The sequence below is a fragment of the Acipenser ruthenus genome, chromosome 23 (genome assembly GCF_902713425.1).
Source record: "Acipenser ruthenus chromosome 23, fAciRut3.2 maternal haplotype, whole genome shotgun sequence".
In the NCBI taxonomy this organism is placed as follows: domain Eukaryota; kingdom Metazoa; phylum Chordata; class Actinopteri; order Acipenseriformes; family Acipenseridae; genus Acipenser; species Acipenser ruthenus.
The window spans coordinates 2035461-2045248 of NC_081211.1; the positions used below are offsets into that span (position 1 = coordinate 2035461).

The 9788-nt window shown below is 39.6% G+C and overlaps 1 protein-coding gene across 1 annotated transcript; it reads left to right on the forward strand.

Moving 5' to 3' along the window:
• Positions 1-1044: 1044 nt before the first annotated feature.
• Positions 1045-3972, forward strand: LOC131699700 (protein FAM167A-like). Its single transcript, XM_058997400.1, has 2 exons — positions 1045-1795; positions 3630-3972. The coding sequence occupies exons 1-2, from the start codon at positions 1418-1420 to the stop codon at positions 3891-3893; spliced, it is 642 nt and encodes a 213-aa protein (XP_058853383.1). The 5' UTR covers positions 1045-1417; the 3' UTR covers positions 3894-3972.
• Positions 3973-9788: the final 5816 nt, after the last annotated feature.

The following is a 9788-nucleotide window of genomic DNA, read 5'->3' on the forward strand; positions in this document are numbered from 1 at the left end:
TTGTATAGTAGTATGGTGTTCAATACACTAGTGGCTATTTATCATTCTCACCACCAGGTGGGGCTATTTCTCTAGAAACAGTTCGCCGTTGACGATTTAAAACAACATGCTTCTATCGTGCATGAATATTTTGTCAAGAAAAAAAAAACTGAGAAATAATGCTCACGTCGGTCTGTCTTTGCTAATTTGTAATTTTTCAGTTGTCTCCTTTTGCTTGCAGGTTCCTCGTTAAAGTTACAGAGGCGTGTAACTCTACTAGATCGATGTGCAGAAGAGAAGTTGTTTCATCAGCAACACACAGCGGATGCGATTTCACGTGTACTTGCCGATGACTAAGATCCGCTAACAGGGTTTCATTCTTATCAGCGAGGGTTGAAACGAGGTATCCGGCTAGTCTTTGCAGGACCCAGCTGAAAGCATCACTCTGGCGTTACCTTTATTATATAATGTATACTCACCAGAGCACGAATTCTGTGCTGTGTGTGTTATTCTGCTTTCAGAATTAATGGTGCTAATTACACATAATCTTTAAAAAATATAAATGAGAGAGAGAGAGAGAGAGAGAGAGAAAGAGAGAGCGCGAGAGAGAGAAACCATTTTAAAAGTGGTTATATACTAAAAAATAAAATTATTGCCTTTCAGTTTTAGTTCCAATTATACTATAGAAGTTTTTATTTAATTGTTTTATTATGGATGGGTACAATGTTAAATATACATAAATACACACATATTTATATTTTTCTATGTATAATTAGTTGGCCCAGGTTACTTAACAAGTCCATAGCATATACTGATCAAGGCGGACATCCAGCTGGCACGGGGCGAGCTGTGCTATAGGGCAAAGTTTTTTTTTGTTACATTAAATAGTAATTGTATTCTACAAGCACATGCGCTTAAATTCATTATAATTCTGAATGAACAGGTTGGGTTCTATAAAAATAAGCGTTTAACTATTACAAAGCTTGCACCTATTTTATTTATCTCTCTATATTTTTTAAACATGACATAGGCCTATATGAATATGGCATCTATCTATCTATCTATCTATCTATCTATCTATCTATCTATCTATCTATCTATATATCTATCTATCTATCTATCTATCTATCTATTATAAACTATTTTTGTTTAAAAAGGTAGTTTATTTAGCTTTTCACTAAACGTGTATTATTTGAATATGACTTCCTCAACGTTGTCAACTAGTCTTGCTACACCGTTTACTACCCTACTCCCAGTTCGCTTTTTTTATCTCCTATACTTCCTTTAAAAAATAAACTGGGCGTCTCTCATGTAAAAACAGGGCTATAAAATAATAGGAATCTCCCGGCTCAACAGCAGGGCTGCACCTCTCAGACAATGTGACTTTCCCATACAGCACTTGTATTAACACAGTAAGTGACACTGTCTAGCAGCTGAGATGTCGATAAGGAGCATGCTGGAATTCAAGGAGCTGGGCGCTGAAGAGAACTCGGACACCGACCGCGACTTGGACAGCGTCAAAGCGCTCACCGAGAAACTGAAGTTGCAGACACGGCGACCGTCATACTTGGAATGGAAGGAGAGGCTGCAATGCCAGCCTTGGAGACCAGGCGAGAAAGGACAGGACGGGTCTGAGGTACAGTGCCCTAACAAGACCGAAGACGAGGATTTAAAGGAGGTGGACGCTCTTAAGAGTAGCAGCAGCAGCAGCAGTACAGGTAGCAAGAGCGCCAGTAAAGACGGGGCTGGCACTCTGCAGAATATCTGTGGGTTTGACACCATGGATGACGCATTGAACTGGTTAAGGAAAGAACTAGTAAGTATAAATGACACTCATCTATGCGTTTCCTTGTGTTGTATGTATCAATGCATACGAGAGCCCGTCTATCTGTCTGTCTAATAGCTATTCTGTATTACCCAGCGTTTAGTACAGTTTGCAAAGTTATATACAGTGAATTATCTATACACGCGCAACCATAAAGCAGATTCCGTATATAATGTATATCAATAAATAAATAAAAAGGTGTGTTTCACGTTTAAAAACATATACAATGATCTTTTCCATAGATATTAATATCCCACATTATGGAAGTCTTCTTAAGTAAGGAGAAGTTAAATCAGGAAAGTGAAATTATCCCACAAGTTTTTCCAAGACAGCCCTCATGTGTGTCATTTGTGTTTAGGAAAAAGAAAACCGAAACGCATTAAACAAAAGGTTAAAGGCACACATTTAGACCACACATGATTTTCCAAAATAGGAAGATTTTTGTTTTGTGCGTGTGTGTGTGACATGTCACACCTGTAAAACTTCAGACATCGCTGTCCCAAATGTACTGTGTACTCAAAGTGTGTGAGATCCGAAAACCCAGGTTTAACGAACATGTAAACTTGTGTGCGGTGACAAAGGGGGGCTTTAAATGTCGCGCGTTCTATTTCGAGGCACGCACCTGCATTGTGCGCCGCTTGCTTACCTCCAAAGTTCATTTGGGCCGAATGCAGCTCCATGTTAGCTCTTACTGTGCAGCTGTGCTAACCTGCGGGAAGCATATGTATTACAGCAGCTTTTTTGAGAGGCACTAAGTCTTTAGAAGCTCGTTAAATGGATTTGTTTTGGAAGAAATCTTAACACCACACTTCTCTGTACTTTATTGATCCCCACTCTTTTCCAAAAGGTCCTGGATAATTACATCATTAACTGGTACCCAGTGCAATGCAAAGAGGCTGCAAACCTACAGTAGAACAAGGTGGAACATGAACAGACCTCAAATCAAATGGTGTATCTGTGCATATACAGTCTCCCTGTAAGCGGTGGAAGTTTGGTTTACTGTAGACTGACCTACAAAAGCATGGATGACATCAGTCACATACTTGTGAACATTACTCAGTTTTATGATAGGACATAATCATAATAAAAAAATACTTTTGCTCATGCCCTTTAATAAAATCCTGTTGAGAAGCTGTGCTCCAGACAGTAGGCTACTCCTATAGGTCAAGTCCACGTTGTCTCATAATGTGGACTGTTTACAACCTTTCTTACCAAGTTATCAGTCATTATCACACGGTCATGCTTAACTCTCTGAGATAAGATGCATTGATACGGATCCTGCTATCAGAATGCATGCCTTTATCAAGGTAACAAGAGGGTGTATTGAGGGATCTTTCCCAGCAAACTGGCCACACCCAGGGCACTGTTTCATACAGCCTGGTCACTACCAGCATTCACTCTTTAGGTTATTGTGTGTGTTAATTAACACAGTTACAGGGTGACACTTTAAAACAATAGTTACAAATTCATAATGAATTCCGACTGAACACGAGAGAGGGAAACAGAAACCGAAATGCTGCCAAATCATGTGGGAGTTTTTTGAATATGCACAACATATGCGGTAGTGCATTTCTATATAAATAACTCTCTGTATATCAGTATTTGCATTTACATAATGGCATATACTGTGTATTCCATATGGGTATATAGAGTTACAATAATATGACAAGTTGAAATCTATAAGTAGTACTTGTTGGAAAACTCATTTCCAGTCCCTGTTCAGTTTAGCAGGAATGATTTTCAGTGGGTGCTGTTTTTGATCAGAGAGGTTGATAAATATCGCTGTGCTTCACTGAAGGTTGGCTTGTTTGTTTCGTCTCCTCAGAGGGAGATGCAAATGCAAGATAACCAGCTCGCACGGCAGCTCATGAAGCTACGGGGGGAGATCAACCAGCTGAAGGTGGAGCAGGTGTGCCACCATCACAAGGAGATGCTCGACGACGCCACCTATGGGTTGGAGGAGTGCGGGGAGGAATCTGACCTGCTGAGTGACATCCCCCTGAAAGCAGCTTTCTCGCTCTCCACGCCCCTCAAACACATCGGGGTCACCCGGATGAACATCAACTCTCGCAGGTTCTCTCTCTGCTGAGGCTGGGAGATACTGCACTCAGGTAACAGGGGTGCAAACCATAAAAAAAAAAAGTGCCTACTGGTGGTAAATTTTCAAAGCCCGTCCTAATCAAGCTCCCCTCACAACTTCCCACGAGACACAACCCTTCTCTCCTGTGTCTGTGGATAAGTGTGGGTTGGTCATGTGAGCAGTCTAGACCCAATGATAAACTATCATCACCTTTGGTTGTCTACTGGCGCCAGAATTTAACGTTGCCGGTGCTATATGAGGTACCCTGGCACTAGAAAGTTGCACCATTGCGCCAAATTTTGCACCTCTGGGTAAACAGCTCAGGTTGGGCTTGATTTCATAAACTTTTCATAACATTTTTTTTTTAAAGAGTTTTTATAAACTTTCTCTTAGGTTGTTAAACAGTGCTTAGAAAATTGAAAATTGACTTCTCACAGTCGAGAAGTGGTTTAATGAACTGAAAACTTAATTTATTTAATTAAAATGATCTATAATAAAATGTTATGTATAGAGCCCCACTGTCTTCACCAGCAGCTGTGAGGGAACTAATTTCAATGGAACTGGATCATGATTTGGATGAGAGAATATCTTTGGGACTGTATGTGACAGGAATACTGTATGTAGCTCCAAGCCATGATAGTCTATTTTTAGTTCTCGAACTCTGCTCAGGCTACAGGAGAATACACTTTGTTTCAATCTAAACTGTATCTTGCTGCTATTACTAAAGAACTACCAAACAATTGTGAGGTTCTGCTGTAGATTAAGCGAATGTGCCTGAATTTTATATCTTGTATATTCTATTAAAGTTTATAAATCAAAACAGAGAATGTTCCTGTGTTTCATTTTCCAATTTAACACTGATAATATTAGCTCCTTATTTGTTTATTTATTGGCAGCTGTCAACCTTATGACGTCACTTGATAAGTGTTATTTATTACAGGTATAGTGCACACAATATCACGCCTGTTCAATTATTCACTCAGCGCTACAGTGATATGATTTTCTACAGACTACACAGTTTACAGACACCATGAACAGTAAACAGGCCATGTCGTGCAGTTCATACGGGAGCTTCTGAATGTCTCAGCAAACACAGCGATCCCTCAGTATTCCGCTGTCTGGCTCCAGTTAGTCTTCTAGAACCCTTTTCACCTCTCTGACAGCTCTGTTCTTTCTCAGAGGGGTGAGTTCTTAGTTCTTAATATTGGATCTTGCCTTCAGAGATTGATAAGCTCTCCAGCCAGCTCAGGGCCAGCATAAACATCACAAGTTAATAATTGCTGATAATTATAATATGCACTAAGTTCAGTTTCATATTTGCTTAGGCTGTTATACACACACACACACACACAGAGGTACATATTTATCTATCTATCTCTCTCTATATATCTATATATATTTTTACGGTATGCTAGCTATACCCTTCTGTCTCTTCAATGGCAATGCATTTACACCACACTGGCAACGCAATGTTTCTATGTTAACTGTACCTTCCCAAATTACCCTAAAAGCCACTGCAGTTGTACCATACTGGTAATGCAGTGGTTCTGAATTCAGAAGCAATGCAAGCACAAGGGCAGCTACACCGGTATTAAGCCATTGGAAGAAAGGTACCACAGTGGTACAATAATTTCCTATTTTGTGTGAGGTTACCAAGTGGCTGAAATCAGCAGTAAACCAAAGTCCTACAGGGTATGAATTAGGGCACACTGGTCCCTCCTCTGCAGTGCTGTGGTCCAATATCAGCCCTGGAGAGTGTGCCTCTGTAAGTGTATTGTATTTAAACTCTTGATGTGTAGATATAGTTTTGACAGGACACACTGTGGTGCAAGTGACCTTGCAAAACACACTTTTTAAATTCTCTGTACATGACCAGAAAAGAACAAAATCTCAACCTCAAGAAATCTCAATTTTTAAATGCAATGTTTTTTTAATTAAGACCACCTATACTTGCTATAACCCCCACCCCCCCAGAGTAGAAGGTATACATTGTACAGCATTAGAGTTGCACAGAGTAGAAAGTAGTTTCGACTCATGCAGTAGGTTATCAAAAAGGACAAGGCTTACAAAGCGTAAAGAGGTCGACTCATCTGTAAAGGTATAGCCCAGGCAGGCAGCACCTCAGTGTGTTTAAGAGACCACGTGAATGGGGTTCAGACACCCACAGGTATTTCCGAATCCTGGACGACTATATAAAACGTGAAAGGGGTGTTTAAAAGGTTAAGTTCTAGAGATGTAGTGGAAACAACACCCCCTTTCTCAAAACCACACAGCCCCTCTCTGATTAACACTTACCATCCTTATAAGGGCCTCCCATATGCTCCCCTTTTATAATGCTGTAGTCAGGAGCCACAGGCCTCGTAACCTGTTCAGCTGCATAAGAGGCAGCACTGTGTATACTGCTACCACTAATACTAAACCAAAATTATTGTTACTTTTGCTAGAAAAACCGCCTTTGGTCAGACAAGCAGAGTCTGTCCCTATCTTTAAATCTCGTTTAAAAACATCTCTCTTTGAAAAGGCATTTCAGGGATACATTGCATTAAGGTTATTGATTTTAAAAAGAAGCTAAAATGTTTCTTAATCATTTGATACTGTTAGTTTTCATTTTATTTAGCTCTGCTAAAATTTGTTCAGCGGTTTTGAGAGGGCCTGGTCTTGAAAAGAGCCTCATAACAAAAACTCCATCTCATGAAACAAATCCAAAACTCAGGTTTTACATTTTATTTTTTTAAATAAACCGGACATACTTGTTAGAATATTTGCACATTGTAGTATCCTTCTATATGGGGCTGGCCTGACAGATGGCAGCTTGCATTATATATATATATTTCACCTATTATATCATTACAGGTTACAGAGAGTTTGAGTTTCACAGAGTATAAAGAAGACTTTTTTTTTCTAAGGTATATTTATGTACTGAAAACTTTTTATCTCAAATATAATGCATGCTTTTGTAACTTGCCTGAAAGCACATTCCTGTATACAATACGAAGGGAAAGTCATAAAGGTGATTTCTGCTGTCAAGCCGCCTTTATAACCCTTTCTTCACAAGATCCCATTCCCACTCTATTCAGCAGTGTAATTTGTTTGCTTAAGTGCTCACAACAATCACCCTTGCACACAATACAGACAATGCAAAGAACAAGACGATGACTTCAGTGGAACGAAACCCAATCCAACAGGCGCTGTCCAGCTAGGTTTCGGTTACGGTAACATTTTCCTGGACGATTTCATTTGATCATATGGCATGGCATCTCTAATGGGGTCCTGTACAAACCTCCATTGGGATTCTGGAATTTGAACACAAAAGGTGCTTGGACACTAACATTTCAGTGAGGAAACTCATGCGATAGATTATTTATTAAAGCTTAGACTAGACAAAACTACTACATTATACATATGTTGTAAACTACATTCTTTGGCCTTGTCTTTCGAGGTACCCTGCCCATAAATGAGCTTGCAGATAAGTGGAAAGGCTGGCTATATGGAAGCCATGGGCAGGGGGCAGGAAAGGGGAGGAGGAGGCAAACTCTAGCACAGAGCAGGGACGTAATGGATTGAGGTAAGATATAAATACCTTCCCTGCCCATCATTGGACGTATTGTTTATTCAAAGACAAATAAGATACTAGCTATTCGATGAACGATTTGATCTGGGTATTGGAAGTGCCTAAAATGTGCTTGATGTTGACGTGATTTGATCTGAGGTTATAAGTTAGTTCCCTGCCTGAAACACTGCTTTGCTTAATGGAAGGCTAAAGGAGCTCAGCCAAGTCGTCTGAGAATCAGGAAACATCAAATAACATCAAAGTCTGAGAAGAAGAATGCACGCTTCAATTGTTCTGGTGAATGTATTTAACAGAAGCGAAACTCACTGTCTGCAAGAGGAAAACAAAAGAGCGAGGTTTGCCACAGCATCCTGGCAACAAAAGACATGGTAACCTTGAACAGAACTCCAACTTACTGAGAAAGTACAGAAAAAAAACCTGTGCCCCTTTATCAAATGAAAACCCACCTAAAGTGAGTGCTATTGATCCAGCAGCTGATGGAAAGTTCAACAGGATGATGTTGTGCAAGAGCCAGACCTTTTCAGAAGCTAAATGGGGTTTGGTCAAGGGTAGCGTCATGGTTACCTCCAGGAAGGAGATCTGCAGTTTAAAGCACTGTTGCGCACGTTTATTATAAAATCAGACACAAAACAAAATGCAGGAACAAATAAAAAGGTTTAAACAAACACCCAAGCGTCAGCTATCGCGGTGCATTGTACTTACCTTCCTCTCTCTGTTCCCCTTCTCTGAACCCTCTCACTAAACTAGCCCACAAACAAAGGATCGTCATCAATTAATCAATCAACACCAAGCCACATTCCACAGATGGATTTGGCAGGGATGGAATTAACCTCCATCCCTGCCAAACTTAAATTTAACATTTTAAAAATGTATTTAAATATATGTTTATTTTATGTACATATATTGTGAAATATACACTTAACATTTAATAAAGCAGGTCAGATTTTGGTGCCTCGTTTGTTACACATGTGCAGCTCAAATGTATTCTGAAATATGGCTCATTTTAAATATGCACCATTTGTTTTTCCCTTTTTGTTTTTCGCCCAACAGTGGTTTTAGGATTTGAGACCCATACCAAAATCAAATGACAATTCTCAAAAATGTCTTTCAGAAGTGAAAGAGACACTGATGAGGAGCAGTACACCTAGGAGGTACAACCCAGATCTTGTCTACACTGTGGACATTAAAAATCCCATAACACTCCTGTGGAGACGAGCAGAGTACTCCAGTGTCCTGGGTTAATCTCATTATAAGTCACTGAATCTATCTGATTAGGTTCCCTTATCACTAAAAATACCTGACGTTCCTGTAAACAAGTTCCCGCTGTGCTCATACAGCTTACATATCTTTAAACCAAACAATACACTGTGGTGATGTGTTAGACAATGGGTAACAGAAACATGAAATCCAATCATGTACAAAAGCGACCACTATTTTACACTGTACCTCCAAGGAACGTTTTATTAAAATTAATCAAATTAATAAAAAAAATAAAAAAAGACATTTCCATTGTTTTGCTTAAAACAACCTTTCTGGTACAATTTGAAAGGGGGTAGATGCATTGTTTTCCAGCACTACATACTGCTGGGCTTCCTGTTTGGGTGCTGCAGTTCAGTGTTGAAAAACCGCAACAAAACGCATTTGGTTTCATGCACTCTGAGCACCAGATCTCACACAATAAGATCAGAACAAGGGAAAGAGCTATGGGTGTGTGCATGTGTGTTTATCTAAATTACTTCTGTTAGTGTACCACTTAGTTTTCTGTGAGTTTGAGAAAATCTGAAGTTAATTAATATTACAGAAACTCTTGTACCGGCCAGTATTACAACACATTGGACTAGATTCTCAAAGCTATTTACTTCAGATCATCACTAACATTATTTTTGTCTAATGGAGGAAAAAAAACAACAACATGATTTACAATTCTAAAAACAAATAAGAAACATCTCTGGATTATACTCCTGAGCCCCTTAATGAGATATGTGATTGTTTATTTCTGATTTGGTAACTTTTTTTCGGGTGTGTTGTTACTTTGTGAAAATACTACGCTAACGACGTTTTGGAGTAAACAGCAGTGAGAATCTGACCCATTGGTCTGTTTCAAACTAAACCAGCCCCAGTTTCAAGACTCTGCAGCTCAGTCTACTGTATGATGATGACCGCTCCTCTCACAACCTGATTGGCTGAAGTTTATAAACATTCTTAGACCTTCAAGAGTAAAGAGATGGAGGAGCCACCTGCCTCTTAGACAGTGTGCAGTAACCAGTCTCTGTTCAACCTTGTTACACAGGTTCCGGTTGAAGACAATAGTGAAACCCAAAGACCTTCCACCA

Bases quoted from the DNA above. Each gene is read 5' to 3' on its own strand.
- LOC131699700 (XM_058997400.1), top strand. From the start codon at position 1,418: ATGTCGATAAGGAGCATGCTGGAATTCAAGGAGCTGGGCGCTGAAGAG. The intron at 1,796-3,629 runs GTAAGTATAAAT...TCGTCTCCTCAG, and splicing joins ACTGGTTAAGGAAAGAACTA to AGGGAGATGCAAATGCAAGA.